Consider the following 23,306-nt stretch of genomic DNA (forward strand, 5'->3'; position numbering starts at 1 on the left):
TATGATCTGGTCTTTATTTGGGGTTTAAGTGAGGAGAGGTAATTCAGTGGCCAAAACTTAGAAGAAAAATATGTATTTAAAAATAATTCCTCAAGGGCTTTAGAGATGGCTCAGAGGTAAAGAACATATACTATTCTTGTAGAAGACTGGAGTTAGTTCCCAGAAGTCATCAGGCAGCTCTGAAATCTCTGTACCTTCAGAACAAAGGTCTCTAGCAGCTCTTTATAGGTGCTTGCTTAACTGTATATACCTCCCCATAGATACACGCATATGTGTGATTGAAAAATTACATCTTAATAATACTTCACTTGGAGTTTTTACTCACTAAGCACCATAAAGATTCTCAGATTTTAAAAGATTAACAATAAAATTAAAAAACATAAGGAAGATAACATTGTGTTTTAGGGCATGCAAGATACCAGGCAATAGGACTATTCACACTGAATTCCAGTTTTTCAAGGAAATACTTGGTGATTGGTAAAACAGATAGCAGCTTCATGCTCTCTATTTTAAGTGATAAATATGCAATGTACCATGAAAGAAGTTCAACACAAATGTATGATAGCTGTATCTTAAAACAAAATGTATCCTACCTATTTATAAAACATTATAATTATTCTGTAAAAATATAGTTAATGTAAGCACTTTACTATTGTATCCATCATATGTCACAGACCATAGAACAATATGAGAAAATTCTTATTGTTAGATGAATGTTGAACCATTTAGAATTTTTCAACTCTCTGATTATGTTCTCATTTAGTAACAAATTTTAAGAGAATGTTAAATAATAGACTACAAAAGCAAAATTCTGTCAGATATAGAGCAGGAGAAAATTATTTATTTTAACCTCATTTCAGGTATAGGAAGAAAGGGAAATGGATAGTGAACCGGTGATTTACGAAAGGTAAGAGAACTCAGTTGTTCGCCATGGTCTCCTGAATCCAGCTCAGGTAGTTGCAGACTTTGGTGTAAACACCAGGCTTCCCTCTCATTGCACAGACTGAACCCCAGGAGACAATGCCCTGGATCTCTCCATTGCAGACAACAGGGCCACCAGAGTCACCCTGGTCAGAAAGAAAATACAATTACAATATGCTTATGTTGAGGTGAGAGAATAGACTTCGAGGTATTTTCCTGTTTTCACGGAGCCAGGATAGCAGGTACTGCCACTAAAACAATGCAGACTCCCTGCACAGTTAATTGAAACGTTTTTCTTCCTTCCTTCCTTTCTCTTTCTTTCTCTCTTTCTTTCTTTCTTTCTTTCTTTCTTTCTTTCTTTCTTTCTTTCTTTCTTTCTTTCTAAATACTATCTCTATAAGCCCATATTTCATTAGTTGGCAAAGGACAGTAAAAAGTGATATTTCTTTCTGTTCTTTTGGCTGTCTTTCAAGAGTGGCCAAATGCCATAAACCAATATCTTAGAAGTTTGCTTTTATGTACTGTTTGCATACTATATCTGTACATAGTTCAACCTTGAGCTTCTCCATAAATGTTACAATGAGAAAAACTGTTTTTACTCATGGGATTCTTTGAGACAGATGTACATGGTTCTCAGCCAAGGAAAAGGACCCTGAAGAGGGTGAGGGAGATAGGGAGAGAGAGGGGCAGGGAAAGGGAGAGGGGGAAGGAAATGGAGAGAGGGGAGGGAGAGATGGGGAGAGGGAGAGGGAGAAGGAGATGGAGAGAGGGAGAGAAGGTGAGAGGGAGAGAGGGAGAGAGAGGGGGAGGAAGAGAGGGGAAGGGAGAGAAGGGGAAAGAAGGAGAAGGATGGAGAGGGAGAGGGGGAGGGGGAGGGGATAAAAGGGGACAGAAGGGGAGGGGAGAGGGGGGAGGAAAAAAGGAGGAGAGGGAGAGGGAGAGGGAGAAAAAGGAAGAGAGGGAGAGATTTGTAGAAAGAGTCAAAGAACACTCACATCACAGGAGTCCTTTCCACCCTCCAGGAAGCCCAGGCAGAACATATTGCTGGTGATCTGGCCTGGGTAGGATTTTTTGCAAGAACTAGCAGAGAGGACAGGGGCTTCCAGGCATTGAAGGAGTGCTGGGTATTTACCTATTGAAAGAAAACGAAGGCAAGATCACTCAATGTCTTCCATGAAATTTCTAATTCTTTCTATTTGACAAACATCATAATTTAGAAGTACTTTTCTTTTAGAACATTTTCCCAATAGTTTTAAGAAGCTGTTCTTTTATGACCATAACATCATTGGCTTTTAGATTTCAAATATGGGGACAGTATTTCCTCCATGAGATAGATTCCTCAGGGAACAACAAATCCTGAGTACCTCTTCTATTTGTCACTTGAGTTTCCATTCCCTCATATAACTGATCCCACCACATAAATACTTTAGCATCTTGCTAATCATTCATTTTTCTTGATTTTTACCCCCTTGGTCTCAGTGAAGCAATGTTCTGGCCTACAAATCATACATTGCAAGACTGCCTACGTTAAAAACTTCTAGAAGTATCTCTCACAGTGAGAATTTCACTATGTGGACCACCAATATACCTTTTGTCTCTCATATTTGTATACATGGGACTTAAGTTCCATTTGACACTTACCACCAATGCTCACAGTGTTTCCCCAGCCAGACACAAGGCACTGAGCATCTGTAGATGCACAGGATCTGGGCAGAGAGACCGTAGATACTTGGGAGTTAAGGACGGCAGGTGACTTCAATTTAATCAGCATGATGTCATTGTCCAGAGTGTCCTTGTTATACTCAGGGTGTCGAATGATCTTTTCTGCATCAATGAATTGCTCTCCACCCTCAAGAACATGAATATTGTGTTCACCAAGGCGAACCTGGAGTTTCCTGCATTAAAAGATAAAGGCTTTTAAGTATCCCTGTAGAGGTTTGTCTCTACCAAGCTGAAAGTTTTGAACATAAAAAGACAGACTCTACCTTCTTAAGGCATCCAGAAGTATAAGGGCTATGCATTTAAGATGTATTGTGCCCTACATCCAATGACCTGGATAGAGGATTCTATCAATTGAGTCCTGCCAGTACAGACTCACAAAGGACCACACCCTTAAGGTAGTATTAGAGGACAGAAGGGCCTTAGAGCACAGGAATTTGAGTGTTGTTTCATTACCTTTTGTAGCAATGAGCAGCAGACAGTACCCACTGATCACTGATAAGGGAGCCACCACACTGGTGGCTAATGCCATCATGCAAAGACACCTGGTAAGGAACCAAATGCTTCGGACATGTGTAGCCTCCAACAATCTTGTCATCATCATTAACAGGGAGAGCAACTGGGGAAGAGTTTTGTATATTTAGAATAAAAAGACTTGTCTCAAAATTAGTCTTCCAAATGAAATTTCTATAGACTAACCAGAAAAGACACATGTTCTCTTGTTGGGCAAAATATACTTGTAGTGTTTTAAATGGTATCATTTTCTAATTTTAGCATATACTTGATATTACTGTGAATCAAATCTAAAATTAAAAATTGCTTATTTTCTCTGTATGTGAGTGCATGTGATTGCGTGTAGCATATTGTTCTTGTGGAGGGCAAAACACCTTTCAAGTGTTAGTTTTATTTGTTCACTGCAGGGTCCCAGTATTTTTCCTGGGTTCCAAAGGTTAGAGGTAAACTTTTATTTAAAGAACCATTTTTCAGCACATTTAATGTACTTTTGAATTTATCTTTAAAAATTTGAAGTACCTATCACATACGAATAATTGATTAAGTTAATTTATTGGATATAATTTGTATAAATCATTTAATATCAATTCTATGCTTTTCTTCCCTAAACTTTCCTATTATTTCAGTTATTTATTGGACATATATTAATATATTTAGCATTTTCATACACTGATTCGTCAAGTGTTTGTCAATAATATTTTTAATATTACTAAATTCAATATGTGTATATAATTTATATTGAGCATAACTACCCCCAACATTTAATACAATTCTAAAGAACAGAATGAATCTTTATGAGCTGAACATTCCAATATTTAAAAATAATGGTTGAAGTTTCCAAACGTAAGAGACTTTACAAATAAAAACCCATTTTAATTGTGAGAATTTAGTTTTAACTTTAGTTGTATTAACATAAAAAAAGCCATTTTTCTGTTGTTCGGTATTGAACAACACTATAATATAAGTCTGATTTTATTAGTAAAGATTTGTGAAATAGAACCTAAGGTTTTTACCCATGTGTAATAGCCCATCTCTTCTAATTATGATAATTATATGTAAATAATCAGACTTTGATCTTCTACCTAGTTAGAATTTAATGTTTGCACCCTCTTCTTGAAGCAGAAAATAGTTCCAGTTATTTACTACTTCTTCATAGAAATGGCAGGATGTTCATTGGGGCCATTTGTACTGGTTTGTTCTTTTCCTATACTAACCTATAGAATACATAAATGTAGTAAATAGTGTAGACTTCCCACTTTAAGCTTCTTGCACATGGAATACTTATTCGATTCTGTTACAGTTTTCCCACTCAAAAAACCACAAACCTTCACATCTGATGAAACATTCTTTGAAAGACTCACCAGCAGCTCCGAGAAAAGCAAAGAAGATGCTGATCTTCATGGTGTTTCAGTGTGTCTGCAGTAGGCACTAGGATAAAAGCCTTTCCTTTACAACTATTTATACCTTGAGTTTTGGTTTCAACAGCCATGACCACAGTGAGAGAAAAAAAAGGTGATTTCATTGAATATATATACAAAACCAAATTTAGAATTCTGTTCTGTGATAGATGGAGATGATTCAGCACCAAGTTTCCACACCACCATCTCCCCCAATGTGTCCTAAAGGTTATGGGAATGAAAAGAACAACTCCAGGTGGTGGCAATATGTTTCCACAACAGGAAACAACGGTGTGGAAAGATCAAAGGACACTGCTTTGTGTCTCAGAGGGGACTTTTGGATTTGTGGTTTTGAACAGTAAAACTGTTATGATAGTAAAGACTAATGGGAAATGTACTTGTGTTTTGAAACTGTGATTTTTTTTAAAATTGTGGCAACCTGAACTACCTAAGACAATATGATTCTTTTTCTTATCTGAGAGAATTCATTTTTTCCTTTTCATAACTCTTCTATGTATTCCAGTGTGCTTCGACTCAAGCCCTTCATGTTCTTAACTTCACTTGATCATTCCAGTTAATCACAGGAAACATTTGTAGGATCTACTATAACAAATATTTAATGTGCTTAACCCCAAGCAAGTGGTGGAAAGTGGGTGAGGAAATGTGGTTGTGTCCCACTCTATAGGTTGAGATAAAAAAAAATGCACACTATATTTCTCTACCAGGGAAATATAACAAATCTTTGGCGTTTTCAATTTTACTTTCCAACAGTGTCTATTAATTACTTTTTTCATTGTTTTGACATAATAGCTTACTGAAGAAACTTTAAAATATGAAAATTATTTTGGTTTGTAGTTTGAAACTAGTGTCCATTGTGGTAAGGAAGGCATGTTACCAGAACCATGAGGTCGATGATTGTATCCAGAGTCAGGAAATACAGAGAGATGAAGACAAAGGCAGTAGCTTTGTTCTTATACAGTCTACACCCCAACCAATAAAATGGTGCTGCTTAGAATTAAAGTAAATCTTTCCACTTCGATTAATAAGAGTTAGAAAATATTTTATAGACATGCACAGAAATTTATTTCCAAGTTAATCATAGGTTCTGCCAAGTTGACATACAAAACTTACCATCATAAATTGAAAGTAATATACTAACTGCCATTAAATGTCTTTAATCTTTACAATGGTAATTATCATAAAAAACAATTGCTTGGGTTCAATATAATGGATTAAGTCAGATTTCTAAGTATCTTGTATTTGTTCTGTTTATGCAAGTTTATTAATTTGAGTTCATTTTTAGCACATGTTAGTATGTATTAATTTTCATCAATAAATTGAGTCCTATACTGTGTATAAGCACATAGTGGATGTGAAATAGCTGTTACATATCTCATGTATTTCAGATGAGAACATATGTTTTTTTTATATAAGAAGAGTTAAGTGTTGTATTGATGAATTAGATTTTGTCATAAGGAATATTAGGATAAAATTCACAGTTCATAGTTGATTCAAGTATATAACTACAGGAGATATGATCTTTTTGTCATACTTCAATATAATCACTATAGCTTTGAACACTCAGTTAGAATCCAGTTATGGGGGTTGGGAATTTAGCTCAGTGGTAGAGCGCTTGCCTAGCAAGTGCAAGGCCCTGGGTTCGGTCCCCAGCTCCGAAAAAAAAAGAAAAAGAAAAAAAAAAGGATCCAGTTATGATGAATCAATTTTTTCTATGGAAATGGCTCTTTTGATGATGCCTCCAGTGTTATTGAATATAGGGATCACAGTATGTGCTCCATATCTGATATGGTAACCCATGCTCAGTAAGCCAATAAAAGAACCATGCTAAAAGTAGAGAGAGTAAAAGGATTTATCAATGCATCTACACAAGAGGGACAATGAGATCTATGGAAAGCTTAATTCATCTTAGTTCCTGAGATCAGAATGAAATTCATTTAGAGGGCCAAAATAGCATATGTCAAAGTACTTCCAGTATTATAACTTTGCTTACCATCGACACAACATTGTCTGGGTTTCAGTCTCATCCTCTAAGATGGTATGGAAAATTGCAAGAACAGTGTGATATTTCTTTGAGGAAGACATCTTGCATCCTAGGGCCAACACTTTTTCCTTTTCCCAGTATGAGATATCTGGTGGAATTCTCATTGCTTAGCCTTTACTGTTTTAGTAGTCTAGTAGACTGATGGATACGGGTGTTTCTTTAGAAACACTCCATTTTCTGGTCAAAAGCTCTACCTGCAATCTCAGAGGCTTCCACCACCAGGACCAACCAGTTGAGACCCCGACCCCAATGCCCTGCCTTCCTGGAATGGGGCAAACCCAGCAGGTATGAGTTCCACCCTGCTCCCTCAGCACTCCCTTTCCTGAACCACAATTACACCTCATTCCTGGTGGACTGAAGTCATCTGGGACTACTGTCTCTGGCTGCATCTTTAGAAACCTGTTATCACCAGGGACAGTGAACTACATCTGCAATCCTCAGAGGCCTGTTAACATCAGAGACTAACAACTATAGATGTAGCACTAGGGGCCTTCCCTCATCAGGGACTAATAGATCTGACAACACTAGGAAAAACCAGATGGTCAAAGGCTAGTGTAAAAACACAACCTACAAAAGCTAGAGGAATGTTGTACCACCAGAACCCAGTTATGCCACTACAGCAAGCCCTAGAAATCCTAACACACCAGGATTGCAAGAAAGTGGCCTTAAATCTAATCTTATAAAGATGATAGAGGCCTTTAAAGAGGAAATGGATAAATCTCTTAAGAAGCATGGGAAAGCACAATCAAATAGAATCCATTAAAGAAGAAATGAATAAATATAAAGAACTATAGGAAAATACAACCAAACAGAAGTGAATGAAACTGTTCAAGGCCTAGAAATTGAAATAGAAGCAATAAAGAAAACAAAACTGAGGCAGTTCTGAAGATGGAAAACCCAGGAAAGAAAACAGGAACAACAGATACAAGAGATGGAAGACAAAAGTCTCAGGTATGGAAGATACAATAGAAGAAATGGGTACATTGGTCAAAAAAATGCTGAAGCAAAAAAGTTTCTAACACAAACAGAAAGGAAATTTGGGACATATGAAGAGACCAAACCTAAGAAGAATGGGAATAGAAGAAGGAAAACATTTCAAACTCAAAGGCTCAGAAACTATCAACAAAATTATAGAAGAAATTTTCATAACCTAAAGAAAGAGATATGTATAAAAGTATGAGCTTATGGAACACCAAATAGATTGGTCCAGAAAAGAAAATCCTCTTACCATATAATAATCAAAACAATAAATGTACAGAACAAAAAATATTAAAACCTTCAACAGAAAAAGGCCAAGTAACATACAAAGGCAGACCTTTCAGAATTACACCTGACTTCCCAAAATAGACTTTAAAAACTTTAAAAACCAGAGGGACCTGGGCAGATGTCTTCCAGACCCTAAGAGACCACAGACGTCATCCCATACTATTGTACCTAACAAAATGTTTAATCATCATAGATGAAGAAAACATGATATTACACGACAAAATAAAATTTAAACAAAATATTTCCACTAATCCACCCTTATAGAAGATACTAGAATAAAATCTCCAAGCCAAGATATTAAAATATTCCCAAGAAACACATAATTCACATCAGTACAATCAAAAGAAGAGAAACACACACACATGCAACCACCACCAACATCAAAATAATAGGAACTAGCAAATGAACTGAACGGGTATCTATCGAACTGTTCACCTTCTTAGCACCACAAGGAACCTTCAAAACTGACCATATAATCAGTCACAAAGCAAGCCTCAACAGATTCAAAAAGATTGTAATAACATCTTGCATCTTATCAGATCATTATAGATTAAAGCTAGACATCAAAAACAACAGAAATGACAGAAAGACTGCAAATTCATAGAAACTGAGAACTCTGTACTCAATGACCCTAATTCAGGGAAGAAATAAAGAAATTAAAGACTTTCTAGGATTCAATGAAAATGGACTTACAACATACCCAAACTTATGGGACAAAAGTAAAGCAGTGCTAAGAGGAAAATTTATAGTACTGTGTGCTTTTATAAAGAAATTGGAGAGATCCTATACCAGCAATTTAACAGCACACCTGAAAGCTTTAAAACAAAAAGAAGCAAGCACAGGCAAGAGGAATAGATGGCAGGAAGTAGTTAAACTCAGAGCTGAAATCAGTCATTTAGAAACAAAGACAAAGATACAAAGAATCAACAAAACCAAGAGCTGGTTCTTTGAGAAATTCAGCAAAATAGACAAATCCTTAGCCAAAACTAAAAGGCAGAGGGAAAGAATCCACATTATCAAAATTAGAAATGTTCCATGAATGTTGCAACAGAGAGTGAGGAAAGTCAAAGAATCCTTAGGTCTTACTTCAAAGGCTTGTACTCCACAAAATTGGAAAATTTAAATAAAATGGCTGGTTCTCTTGATAGACTCCAGTTACCAAAGTTAAATCGAGATCAGGTAAACCATATAAATAATCCTATATCTCCCACAGAAAGAAACAGTCATCAAAATTCTCTCATCCAAAAATAAATAAATAAATAAATAAATAAAGAAAGAAAGAAAGAAAGAAAGAAAGAAAGAAAGAAAGCCAGCCAGCCAGCCCAGGGACAGATGGTTTTAGTGCAGAATTCTACTAGTTAACACCAGTAGTCTTCAAACTGTTCCACAAAATAGAAACCCAAGGAACATTGCCAAACTCATTCCATGAGGCCACAATAATCCTGATATCTAAACCACACAGACTCAACAATGAAAAGAAATTTCAGACCAATTTTCTTCATGAACACTGATGAAAATATAGCCAATTAAATATTTGAAAACTGAATCCAAGAACATATCAAAAGAGATCATACCGCATGATCCAATAGGCTTCATAGGAGTGATGCAGGGATGATTCAACACACAAAAATCCAAATGCAACACACACACATACACACACACGCACGCACACACACACACACACACGCACACACACACTCACAAACTGAGTGAAAAAAAGTCACACAAATGCCAAAAAAGGCTTTGGAAATATCTAACACCCATATAAAAGTCTTGGAGAGATTGATCAGGGATATAAGGCACATACCTAAATACAATAAAGGCAATGTACAATAAGTCTATAGAAGACATCAAATGTCACCTTACAATCTTAAAGCAATTCCACTACAATCAGGGACAGGACAAGGCTGTCCAATCTCTCCATATCTATTCAACATGGTAATGAAGTTCTAGCTATAGCAATAAGACAACTATAGGAAATGAAGACAATACATTGAAAAATTATCACTATTTGCAGATATGATAGTATACACACATGAATCCAAATTCTACCAGAGAATTGCTACACCCGATAAACATCTTTAGCAAAGTGGCTGAATACAAAATTAACTAAAATATAATCAGTAGCCTTTCTTTATACAATTAATAAGTGGGCTGAGAAAGAAATTAGGGGAACGACACTCTTTACAATAGCCACAAAAATATAAGATATCTTGGGGTAACACTAACTAAGGAAGTCAAAGACCTGTATGGCAAGAGCTTCAAGTCTCTGAAGAAGGAAGCTGAAGAAGATATCAAAAGATGGAAAGTTCTCCCATGCTTGTGGATTGACAGGATGAACACAGCTAAAAATGGCCATTTTACAAAGAGCAATCTATAGATTCATGGCATTTACCATCAACAATTCCAACACAAATATTTCGAGACCTTAAAAGAACAATTGTTAGCTTCGTAAGGAAAAAAAAAACAGAAAACAAAACAAAACAAACAAAAAACCCAGCGATGTCACTTCTTTTTCTTCCAGTTTATGATTAATCAGAAAATACTCTTTGATTTGGCGATCATTGTTTTAGTAGTCTGATACATTTTTTTCTTTAGATTATCTTAATTTTTCCAGAAAACTTCTAATAATGCTGCAACCATTCGGTTTCTCTTCCCTTATGTAAGCTATTGGAGGGAGAAGACCTCCATCTGGATTGCTGAACTATTAGTTGCCAAAATATTTTTGTTTCAATATTCAGAGAGTCTGGTAATTTCTGAAATATCTTTGCTAAGTTACCACCCACAAGAGGACTAAGCCTATTATCTTGTTCCTGTCAGAACAAGAAAGGTTGAAAGGTTGAAACCAAAGACCTGAGCCTTGGTTTCAAATTTCTTGGTGAGTGTAATAACTGTCCCTCCCTGCTCCTCTTTCCCTCCTGATCAAATTCCTATGTCCCTTTCTGAATAACTGGCTAATGCATCTGCTCCTGTGCCTTCTTTGAAATAGACTAATTTCTTCCTACTCTCACTCCTTCATGAAATTATACTGTGGGCACATTTTTGTTGTAGACACACTGATTATTTGAAGCTATTAATGAGTAGTGAGCGAATCACTATTGCCCTTCAGGTGACAGGGTCCTTTTAGTTTTTACCTAGATAAAGGACAGTCAATTGAGGTCTCTGTGGGATTCTTATTGTGATTTCTTTCTATCTTAGAAGTTTCTTTTCTCACATTCATAGCATTTTGATTGCCTACAGATATTGTAGTGGTTGGAGGAAATGGTGTTTCATTGCTAATGGCCTGACTAAGAGCAACAAGGGAAAATCACATTGTGGTTCAGTATGAAAAATCTTCATTTTTACCATTCAGGTTTCAAAAGCCATTTGAATCTTATTTGGATAGCCCTGTGAGTTAAGCAAACTTAGTCTTCTGGAGGTTCATATTATTATTCTTATCTTTTTTTTCTTTCTTTCTTTTTTTTTTTCGGGGCTGGGGACCGAACCCAGGGCCTTGCGCTTGCTAGGCAAGCGCTCTACCACTGAGCTAAATCCCCAACCCCTATTATTATCATTTTTAAAATTACTTTTAGATGCATTTGCTATTGAATGCAAGTTTCAGGGCCTAAAATTGTATCACTTTTGTTTCCTTAAAAATGTTAGGGAAACGACACCCTTCATAATAGACCCAAATAATATAAAGTACCTCGGTGTGACTTTAACCAAGCAAGTAAAAGATCTGTACAATAAGAACTTCAAGACACTGAGGAAAGAAATTGAAGAAGACCTCAGAAGATGGAAAGATCTCCCATGCTCATGGATTGGCAGGATTAATATGGTAAAAATGGCCATTTTACCAAAAGCAATCTACAGATTCAATGCAATCCCCATCAAAATACCAATCCAATTCTTCAAAGAGTTAGACAGAACAATTTGCAAATTCATCTGGAATAACAAAAAACCCAGGATAGCTAAAGCTATCCTCAACAATAAAAGGACTTCAGGGGGAATCACTATCCCTGAACTCAAGCAGTATTACAGAGCAATAGTGATAAAAACTGCATGGTATTGGTACAGAGACAGACAGATAGACCAATGGAATAGAATTGAAGACCCAGAAATGAACCCACACACCTATGGTCACTTGATTTTTGACAAAGGAGCCAAAACCATCCAATGGAAAAAAGATAGCATTTTCAGCAAATGGTGCTGGTTCAACTGGAGGGCAACATGTAGAAGAATGCAGATCGATCCATCCTTATCACCCTGTACAAAGCTTAAGTCCAAGTGGATCAAGGACCTCCACATCAAACCAGACACACTCAAACTAATAGAAGAAAAACTAGGGAAGCATCTGGAACACATGGGCACTGGAAAAAATTTCCTGAACAAAACACCAATGGCTTATGCTCTAAGATCAAGAATCGACAAATGGGATCTCATAAAACTGCAAAGCTTCTGTAAGGCAAAGGACACTGTGGTTAGGACAAAACGGCAACCAACAGATTGGGAAAAGATCTTTACCAATCCTACAACAGATAGAGGCCTTATTTCCAAAATATACAAAGAACTCAAGAAGTTAGACCGCAGGGAAACAAATAACCCTATTAAAAAATGGGGTTCAGAGCTAAACAAAGAATTCACAGCTGAGGAATGCCGAATGGCTGAGAAACACCTAAAGAAATGTTCAACATCTTTAGTCATAAGGGAAATGCAAATCAAAACAACCCTGAGATTTCACCTCACACCAGTGCGATTGGCTAAGATCAAAAACTCAGGTGACAGCAGATGCTGGCGAGGATGTGGAGAAAGAGGAACACTCCTCCATTGTTGGTGGGATTGCAGACTGGTAAAACCATTCTGGAAATCAGTCTGGAGGTTCCTCAGAAAATTGGACATTGAACTGCCTGATGATCCAGCTATACCTCTCTTGGGCATATACCCAAAAGATGCCTCAACATATAAAAGAGATACGTGCTCCACTATGTTCATCGCAGCCTTATTTATAATAGCCAGAAGCTGGAAAGAACCCAGATGCCCTTCAACAGAGGAATGGATACAGAAAATGTGGTACATCTACACAATGGAATATTACTCAGCTATCAAAAACAATGAGTTTATGAAATTCGTAGGCAAATGGTTGGAACTGGAAAATATCATCCTGAGTGAGCTAACCCAATCACAGAAAGACATACATGGTATGCACTCATTGATAAGTGGCTATTAGCCCAAATGCTTGAATTACCCTAGATCCCTAGAACAAACGAAACTCAAGACGGATGATCAAAATGTGAATGCTTCACTCCTTCTTTAAATGAGGAAAAAGAATACCCTTGGCAGGGAAGGGAGAGGCAAAGATTAAAACAGAGACTGAAGGAACACCCATTCAGAGCCTGCCCCACATGTGGCCCATACATATACAGCCACCCAATTAGACAAGATGGATGAAGCAAAGAAGTGCAGACCGACAGGAGCCGGATGTAGATCGCTCCTGAGAGACACAGCCAGAATACAGCAAATATAGAGGCGAATGCCAGCAGCAAACCACTGAACTGAGAATAGGTCCCCTATTGAAGGAATCAGAGAAAGAACTGGAAGAGCTTGAAGGGGCTCGAGACCCCAAAAGTACAACAATGCCAAGCAACCAGAGCTTCCAGGGACTAAGCCACTACCTAAAGACCATACATGGACTGACCCTGGACTCTGACCCCATAGGTAGCAATGAATATCCTAGTAAGAGCACCAGTGGAAGGGGAAGCCCTGGGTCCTGCTAAGACTGAACCCACAGTGAACTAGTCTATGGGGGGAGGGCGGCAATGGGGGGAGGGTTGGGAGGGGAACACCCATAAGGAAGGGGAGGGGGGAGGGGGATGTTTGCCCGGAAACCGGGAAAGGGAATAACACTCGAAATGTATATAAGAAATACTCAAGTTAATAAAAAAAAAAAAAGAGACAAAAAAAATGTTCAATTATTTATTCAGCCACATTCCATATTCTCTGGGCTATAGAACTGTTACATATATGTTGAGTTCCTAGGTGTGTCCAATGTATATTCTCTGTTTGGTGGTTATAACTGTGAACCCAAGTTAGTTGATTCTGTATGCTTTCTTGTCTACCTCTTCCTCAAGCTGCCCAATGTTTGGCTGTGCGTTTCTACATCTCTTTCCATGAATTGCTGGGTGAAGCCTCCCAGATGCCTGTCATCCCATGTATCTTTCTGGAAGTATAGCAGGATATCATAAATAGTGTAATGGCTGGACTTTCCCATGTAATGAGAAATGTAAAGAATGAGAAAGAAAAAAGAAAAAAAAACCATTTTGCTGTGGCGGCTGTGGTGCATCCCACAGATATACCCTTTTGTCCAAACAGCTTTACTTGCAAATGTTTATTGCATTGAGTCATTCGTCTAGTCAGAGGCCTCTGGCTTCTGCTAGAATATCAATCCTGGATCCTCACCAGGGCTTCTCTCAGATATCCTGTATTAGATAACCTGTTGTTGCCCTGTGTCATGGAGATCCTGCAGTTCATATATGGTGTAGATGTTAGGGTGGGCCAACATACAACTCTGGCTCTGGCTGGAGGCTACGTTTTTCAGCCTGCCAGCTCTTCTGTGCCCTGAGCCACTAGGGCCAGCTCCTCAGTACTGCTCTGGCTAGGGGAGGGGCAAGCTCTCCTGCTCCTACTCGCAGAGCCAGCTTTCCCATGCCCACCCCACCTGGCCAGTTCATTGGTTGGCCATTCATTTAATCTCTGCTCCATTTTCACCGCAGCACATCTTGTTGGCAGGAGAAATTGTGGGTCAAAGGTATTGTGGCTGGGCTGGTTTCCCAGTTCTTTCATTGGAAATCTTTTCTGGCCAAAGGAGACAGCCATTTCAGACTCTACATCCTCTGCTAGGAGTCCCAGCCAGGGTCACTCTCATAGATCCCAGGGAACTTCCAGTGTCCTGGATTTCTAGCTAGTCCCAGAGATCCCTCTGCCCACCAATTTGAGTTCTCTCCTTCCTGCCCATCTTGATCCCACCTGCTCCTCTACCCAGCCACTCCCTCCACCATGATGTCTACTCTAGTTCCCCTTCTCAGTGACATTCAATTGTCCCCTCCCACTTGGGCCATCCTTGTTACTTAAGCTTCTTTGGATTGTAGCATTGTTATCCTACACTTTATGGCTACTATCCCCTTATGAGTGAGTACATACCATGTCTGTCTGTCTGGGTCTGGGTTACCTCACTCAGGATGATCCTTTCTAGTTCCCTCCATTTGTCGGAAAGTTTCATGATGTCAATGGTTTTAAAAGTTCAGTACTACTTCATTGTGGAAACATACCACATTTTCTTTATACATTCCTTGGTTGAGGGACATCTCGGTTGGTTCCAGTTTCTGGCTATTACAAATAAAGCTGCTATGAACACAGTTGAGCAGTGTCCTTGCAGTATGGTGGAGCATCTTTCAGGTACATACCCAGGAGTGGTAAAACTGGGTATTGAGGTGGTTTCTGAGAAAGCACCAACTTGATTTCTAACATGGTTGTACAATTTTGCACTCCAACCAGCAATACAAAAGCGTTCTACTTACTCTATGACCTTGCCAGCATGCACTGTCACTTGAGATTTTGATCTTGGCCATTCTGACTGGTGTGGGATGGAATCTCATAGATGTTTTGATGTGTACTTCCCTGATGACTAAAGATGTTGAGCATTTCTTTAAGTGTTTCTCTGCCATTAGAGATTCCTCTGGTGAGAATTCTCTCTTTAGATTTGCACCCCATTTTTAACAGGGTTATTTGGTTTGTTAATATAGTTTCTTCATTTCCATATTCTTTGAAGTGGAAAATGATGAAGAAACTTTATTGCTAGTATGATATTGTTCAAGGCACTAGGAAAAGCAGTGACAGGCTGACTTCCCTACATTAATGCCAATAAAGCAAAAAAAATCCTTATTTTTAATTCTTTCTTTCAGATATTGTTTTTATTTTCTTTTGTTTTTTGCCACACATAACATTTTAACTCCAAAATTGGTTCCAGAGAGATGTGGTCCTTATTTTAGTAAACCTGCCCCTGTAGTTATTAATCTTTAGCAGGAAGAATTTGGAAGATTTAAAAAAGATAGCAATAGAAATCCCAGACTGTTAAGAACTCAGTTAATTCACAAATCATATGGGAGCTCAGAAGTCCATTTTGGCAATAGGAATAAAGACAATGAAGTCCACGCCTAGGAAATGTAACTAGCATTTCATCTAGACAGAATAAAAGTCATACTTGCTCTGTTCTGAAAAAGCACATGTCAGTGTGGTAAATGTCCTGATACTTTGTCTCAGTGAATGCTTATAAAATAAATTATCTAATATAGAAAATGAAAAGGGAGCCTAGCATTGAGTCTATAGTGCAAATTATTATGCCTATTTTTTTTTTTTTTTTGCTGAATTGGCAATTGAAGTTAAGACAGAATTCCAAAGCAAAATGTATTGGATATTTGCAGTTCAGATTCTGGTAAATGTTAGATTTAACAAAAAGATGCCGTGTGATTTTTGTGCAACAAAAAGAAATATGTCTGTAGTATGTCTTGGGAATTGGCCATATGCTACCCAGCAAAAGTTCAAGGACTGGAACTGGTAAATTTATCGGAATGTCTCTGGAGCAAAGAGTGCTTCTAGGCAAATGGCTTAGTCACAGACAAGCAAAAAATTATATACATCAGGGGGCTGTGGTAGTAACTATTTAATCTCATTTGGGGTTTTCCACTATGCCTTTGACCATTCAGTTCCAAGATAAAAGACACAGAACTTTTATATTTATATTATTTTATATTTATAATAAGTACTAAAGCTGGGTACATATGTACCCCTAAGCTATCATGTCTACGTCCCTGCCAGTAACCCGTGTTCTGACCCACTGTGTTCCATCTGGACTGCTCTTCATTCCAATTGGCCAGCCCTCATGTCCGTGTTTTCATGATTTACCATCACCATGGCATCTTCTCTTCTCTCTATCTACGACCACTTTCCCCTTGTGGTCTCTCCTCTGAGCCCAAGTTCAGGAACCCAAACTGCTTTACCTTTCTTCTACCCAGTTATAGCCTGTATGCGTCTGTATTCAACAATCCGTGAAGATTTGGGGGGCAAGGTTACATAGTGCCACTTGGGTCTACATGCAGATTCTCTCATCCCTGGGAGGCAACCAAGCCTTGGGGGACCAGTGGTTAGCATTGTAATGCATGGCATAAGGTCAAACCTCAACCCTGGGCTTTTCACAATAAGTAACCACCCAGATTCTTAGAAGTTACAGACATCCCACACTTGAACCTAGACATATCTGAAGTTGTTGGCAACATTTGATGTCATTCACTTGATGGTTTTGCAATGCAGAATGCAAGTAAGGCAAAGCTGTGGGCACTTACATCCTGATTCCGAAAGAAAACTTGGGAGTCTTGCCAAGCATACAGATTCATAATACTCGCAGGAATTCCTTGAGAGAATGGCTTGCCCACCTGTGATGGTGAAAACTGCTTCACAGTGGAGATGAAAATTGGGAGATGTCAGCAACACAGAACATAAAGGGGAAAAGTTGAAGGTTGTGAATGTACCCAGACCAAGAGACACACCCTGTTTATGTAGCGAAAGATGGCAAGACTGTATTCTTACTAATCCATATTAAGGTAGCATGTACTATAGAATCTAAACTTGCTACTACATGACTTACTGTTTTTCCATGTTAAGCATTGGCCTCACTTTGCCTTGTTTCCTCCTCGATTAGAGCTTATTCATTTTGTCTGTAAACAGTTTTGTGCATTTGTTGTTAGAAGTCTGTAATATGATTAAGACTTTGGGAATTTTTGGAAACGGACAAGATGCATTTCAATTATGAGATGATCACAAGTTTTTGCAAGACAGTTTTGGGAAGTTGTGGCTCATCGATGAAACGGACTTCCTGGCCCACATGTTGAACAGTTTATGCAGTTAGTTGAATTGGGGGCTGAGTTGAAAAGTAGTGGTTAGCTGGGCTATTAATTATATTTTATATCTAGTATTAATAGCTCCTCACTCTTTATTTTCTGAATGTCTTCATGTGGTAATTCTCCACTGGCACCAATTTCTGATACTGAGATTTACTACCCAAATATCTGATGCAGCATAATATTAGACTTAATGCTCTCAAACTAAGGGCCCAAATAACTTTACGTGGTAATGTTAAGTCATGTTTACAGAATTACAATATCTGACTCCCGCATCATTTATGATTTCATTGATCCATACAAGAACTCTTTCAACAGTGACTTAACCACCACAACATGGTACCCCAAAATAATGTTCTTCCATTTTACCATGTGACTGATAGTTGTGCTACATTTGATGATAATAAAACTACTTGACAGATGTGACAGACATTAAGACTAAAAGTTTTAAATGTTCGATCATGTAAGTATAGATATATTTTTTGTACAAGCTAGCAAGTCCTTGAACTAATACTTTCTAACAGACCAATAACCAGTCTAGTGTCTCTAGGTGGAAAGAATACGATTATCTCCCTATAAACTTCATCGCTTTGAGGAGAAGTTTGAGTGAAAATTTAGTTGGAGTAGGCATGTGTGTCCTGGTTATTCCTTACTGCTTACACAAGGTTCAGAGTGAATATTGTGGAGGAAATGGGGATAGAATAGTGTAAGATGGGTAAAACAAAGAACCACTGTAAGATTATGGACAGTGTAGGCCTTCCTATCTGCTGCAGTTTTTAAAGCAATTATCATTCCCACAATGAAATTCATCAGTAGGCAGTGAGACTATCAGGAAGGTACCTGATGTGAAACACTGCATCAAACTTTCTAGACATATACTTGCTTGAATGAACTTCCTTGAGATAGAAGGTGTGCAAAAATGAACACTCCTTTTGCTTTTCTAGAAAAGGAACTCTTGGGAAGTCTTTGTGATTTTCATGGCCAGAAGCCATGCAGTCACAGAGCAAAGTTCATACATAAGCTTGATAAAAATCTTGTTGTCTAGGAGATGGTGACATTAGTGGCAAGAAGGATCCAAGTGTTATGAGAGCTTGTATCTCAGTAATTATTAAAAGCCTGTGATTTCAGTCAATGTGAAGAAAGAACATCTTCTATTCAGGAAATATGGGAGCCTGCTCTGCCTGTGAAGGTAGTATGAAGCCCTAATTGCAAGGAAGAATTACTAGGCTAGCCGTGGAGTCATCAGCTCAGAACAGCTGATAACTTTAAGTTGTGTCTCCTTGGGAGAAAGAAAGACAAAGAATGTGGACTGTGTCTGTCAAGGCCACAGGGTGGTGCTGTCTAAGTCTCTTGGAGCACAGATGATATCACCACTTGCCCCAGATACTTCACAAAAAGCTTTATCATTCAATGCTTATTCTTCAAAGTTGTATCTTGTTGCTTTGGTTTATTGCTTCCTTGGTATACATTCTTCCTTTGGTAACAAGAATGTTTATTTTGTGCCATTGTGCTTTGGAACTATGTAACTTTTTGTCAGTTTCTCAGGTTCATTGCCAGCTGTGCTTGCGTGTGGTTCAAAGAGGAATTTAGACTTGGGCTTTTGATCACTTGGGACTATTAAGATAGTACCGACCGGAGAACTATAAGAGATTACCTCACATTTTAAGTTGGAGTCCACTGCATTATTGCCATGGTATCCTGAGCTTCCTAAAACAATAGCACTTTCTTTCTTATCTGAGGATAGTTTTCATTTTTAAGACTCTTCCATTTACTCTATTATGTTTGAGACAATCCATTTTAAATTTTGTAGTCATTGGTCATTCCAGACAATACAAGAAAGTGTTTGTAGGATCTTCTATAACAAATGTTTAGTTTGCTTATCTATAACCAAATGGTGGGCAGTAGAAAGCAGCTAGGGAATCATGGTTTTGTCTCACTTTTTGGGCTGAGAAAAGAGTGACTGCTATGTGGTCAGCAGACAATGACAACAGTAAAGTACAACTATATTCTGAAAACTTACATGATATAGTCTTTTTTTACTATAACTCAGATTTCTATACAATTCTGTGTTGATTATGGGGCTGGTTAGGGGAAGTGACTCAGAAGCTAAAACACTGGGGAAAACAAATGTAAAATGTGTGTTTACAAAACTATTCTTCAAGGGCCAGCATTGTGGTTCAGGTGTTTAGAGCACATGCTGCTTTTGCAGAGAATCAGAACTTGATTCATAGCACTCCATGTCAGGCAGCTCACAGTACACCCTAACTGCAAAACAAGTGTATCAGACATCTGTAGTGTCTGCAATCACCTTCCTCATGTGCATAAGCCTCCATACAGGCATGTAAGTAATTAAAAGCAAAAATAATTCCCAAAATATTCTTCACTGAGAGCTTTCAGTCACTCAACCCTATTAAATGTTCATGTTCTGAGCACCAAAGGAGGGGAAAACATGAGTCAAGACATCTCGTGCTGAATTTCTTTAGTTAATGCTTTAGAAGGTAACACTTGTAGAAGTTGGTGAGTGACAACCCATGCAATTTCATGTGTCCTACCATGACTTATAGGTGTATAATCTACCATGAAGCCAGTCTGAATATGTGTGTATGACAAACATATCTTCACCAAAATGTATCCTACCTGTCAATAAAGCATTAATAATCATTATACAAAATGTCCGTGATGATTGTACTTGCATTCACCATTGTCTGTTCAGTAACTCATGAAGCACAGAAGGAGATCTGAAGGTATTTATTAAGGTAAATGAATGATGAAGTCTTTACAATGATCTTAGTACAGTGGTTCAGTTCTCTAACTATGTTTTCATTTTGTACCAAGTTTTCAGACAATGCTCCCTAATATTGGTTCATTCTTGGTTCAGAACCCAGAAAATCTGATGTCCTTACATATATCATTCTTTAGTCACCAACCATAAGGTGACTAAACCTATTACTTTGGTTTTGTCACAGGATTTAAAGGTAGGCATGGACGTGGTGACAAATATCTTAGTAAATGTAATAACTATCCTTTCCTGCTCCTCTTTCCCTACTGATTAAAATCCTAGGCTCCCCTGTCTTTCCAAGTGAACCAGGCTGAATAGCTGGCCACTGCATGTGCTCAGGGCCCTTGTTTTAAAGACTCATTTCCTCCCCCACACAGTTTTTCATGGATATCGACGTCTTTGTTGTAGATCCACTGCTCATTTGAACCCTTTAACAAGTAATAAGCCAACCATTCTTGCTTTTCAGGTGACACAGTCCTTTTAGTTTCTACCCAGATGAGGGAAAATCAATTGATGTGTGGTTTGGCTTCCTGCTACAATTTCTATTCATCATGCATGCATTTTGTGTTGATTGCCCACAAATATTTTAGTGATTGGAGAAAATCATGTTTAATTTCAAATGACTTGACATGGCCTTTCATGGGAAAGTCACCTTAAAGTTCAGTATGAAAAATATTTATATTTACAATTTTGGGTTTCAGAAGCCATTTGGACCTTGTTTGGATCATTTTTAGATACCCATGTGTGATAAGCAATCTTAGTCTTTTAGAGATTCAGAGAATTCTTGGTACTGCTTCCACTATTTTTATGTATGTATTATTATTGAATGCTAGCCACAGGACCTGGAATGTTTGTTTCCTTGGAGAAGGTTCATTTATTTAGTCTCTCTTATCCTTAATAATATTTCTAGAGGTTTTTATTGTGTTAGCACATAAAATATCATGGTCAGGTGTAGAACAATTTGGTCTCTAATTATAATGGGAAAAGGCAGATATTTGGAAAAGCATAATAGGAGAAAATGGCTGATTAGGTCCATGGATTTAAAGTCCAAAGTCCTTTGATCTTTTTTTTTCTTACCTTCTATAAAGTGGACAATGGCCACCACACTATTCGAACGAGGTTCTTATCCAGGAGGCATAAGGTCAAGCAAGTTTGGGATACATTCTCTGACATGAATGCTAAAATAAGACTTACCTTTTAAAATTTGCTCCTCCAGGAATCTTTTTTTACAGACATAAAAATTTGACCTCAAAATAGGTTCCAGAGAGGACCATTCATTATTGTGATAAACCAACCCCTGTGGTTATGGTTATTAAACTTTAGCAAGAAGAATTTGGAAATTTTAGAGAAGATAGCAATATAAACTCCAATATGGTATAAACTTGGTTAATGGACAACTCATTTGGGAGCTCAGAGGTCCATTTTGTCAATAAGAATAAGGAAAATGAAGATTGCATATATAAAGAGTAAGGAACACTCTCCATCTATCCAAAAATAATTATCTTGCAGCCTTTATTCTGCAAAGCACATTTCTATAATGATCCATGTCTAGACATTTTGTTTACAGTTGAAGTCAAGAGAGAATTTCAAAACAAAATATTGGATATTTGCAGTTGGGTTGGAGAAGATTGTAGAATTTGGGTTTAGAAAGATAAGCTTCCAGCAAATGTTAGATTTAAATAAAAAAGTAGCCATGATTTATATGAGACAACAAAAATATGTCTGTAGTATGTCTTGGGAATTAACCATATGTCAACCATCAAAAGTTCAAGGACAGGACGTGGTAAACTTACTTGAATATCCCTTGGGTAAACAGTGCTTTTTTACACATGTGCTTCAGTCATAGTCACCTAAGAAATTACAGCAATCAGTGGGCTTTCATCATATTTAATTTTCCAGATCTCAGAACTTGTGGACATCATTCATTTGAGCTTAGACATGGCTGAAGGTGGGGGCAAATTTTGTTGTTAATCACTTAATGGTGGCTTTGCAAACATGAAGAATGCAAATGAAGCAATGTAATGGGGAGCTTACACCCAGACTTCAAAGGAAAACATGAGATGGTCAACAAGCATGAGGCTTGTTACACCTGTAGGAATCCCTTGAGAAAATGGCTTGTCCACCTGTGGAAATAAAAACTGCTACATTTTAGAAATAAAACAAAAACAACAATACCTCAGAGATGCCAAGAACACAGGATGTATAGAGAGAAAATGTGAAGGCTGTGTGTACCTAGACAAGACAGACACCTTTGCTTTTGGGCTAACAATGGCTCGTTCTACTAACTCAAATTAAGGTAGCACAAGCCATAAAAACGAGGCATGCATCTGCCACAGTTACTATTTTTAATGTTAAACATTGGTCCTACTTTGTTCTGCTTCCTCCTTGCTTTGGTTTCATTCATTTTTCTCATGCAATGCTGGTGTATGCATTTGTTTCTGGAAGTATGTAACATGATTTAAGTTTGTGTGAACTCACAATGAAAAAGCTTCCTTGAGTCTCAGCAGACATTGCTCTTCCATTCTTTGAGATTGAATACCCAGTGGCCTAGAAAGGCCTCATGTCAGTGTTTCTGAGGCTAGTCTTGAATTGCTGACCCTCCTTTCTCCATTTCTTCTCCAAAGTACTGACATTACAAGTACACACTATAGTCTCCTTTATGGAGACTTTGCATTTGTACTTCACATGGATGTTTCCACGGATAAGACATTGGAGCTTAT

At 37.9% G+C, this 23,306-nt stretch overlaps 1 protein-coding gene across 2 annotated transcripts; it reads right to left on the reverse strand.

Annotated features, from left to right (window-relative positions):
* Positions 1 to 821: 821 nt before the first annotated feature.
* 1810009J06Rikl (RIKEN cDNA 1810009J06 gene like) lies at positions 822 to 12,036 on the reverse strand. Of its 2 annotated transcripts, XM_039107166.2 has the most exons (6): positions 11,889 to 12,036; positions 11,364 to 11,370; positions 3,097 to 3,259; positions 2,563 to 2,816; positions 1,917 to 2,053; positions 824 to 1,067 (listed from the first exon to the last, which is right to left on the reverse strand). In XM_039107166.2, the coding sequence occupies exons 1-6, from the start codon at positions 11,919 to 11,921 to the stop codon at positions 918 to 920; spliced, it is 744 nt and encodes a 247-aa protein (XP_038963094.1). In that variant the 5' UTR covers positions 11,922 to 12,036; the 3' UTR covers positions 824 to 917. The 2 variants fall into 2 exon arrangements, with proteins under 2 accessions (NP_775423.1, XP_038963094.1); NM_173301.2 differs by lacking the exons at positions 11,364 to 11,370; positions 11,889 to 12,036 and adding an exon at positions 4,515 to 4,566 and having other exon boundaries at positions 822 to 1,067.
* Between the last annotated feature and the right edge of the window lie 11,270 nt (positions 12,037 to 23,306).

The sequence above is a fragment of the Rattus norvegicus genome, chromosome 4, assembly GCF_036323735.1.
Source record: "Rattus norvegicus strain BN/NHsdMcwi chromosome 4, GRCr8, whole genome shotgun sequence".
NCBI classification, from domain to species: domain Eukaryota; kingdom Metazoa; phylum Chordata; class Mammalia; order Rodentia; family Muridae; genus Rattus; species Rattus norvegicus.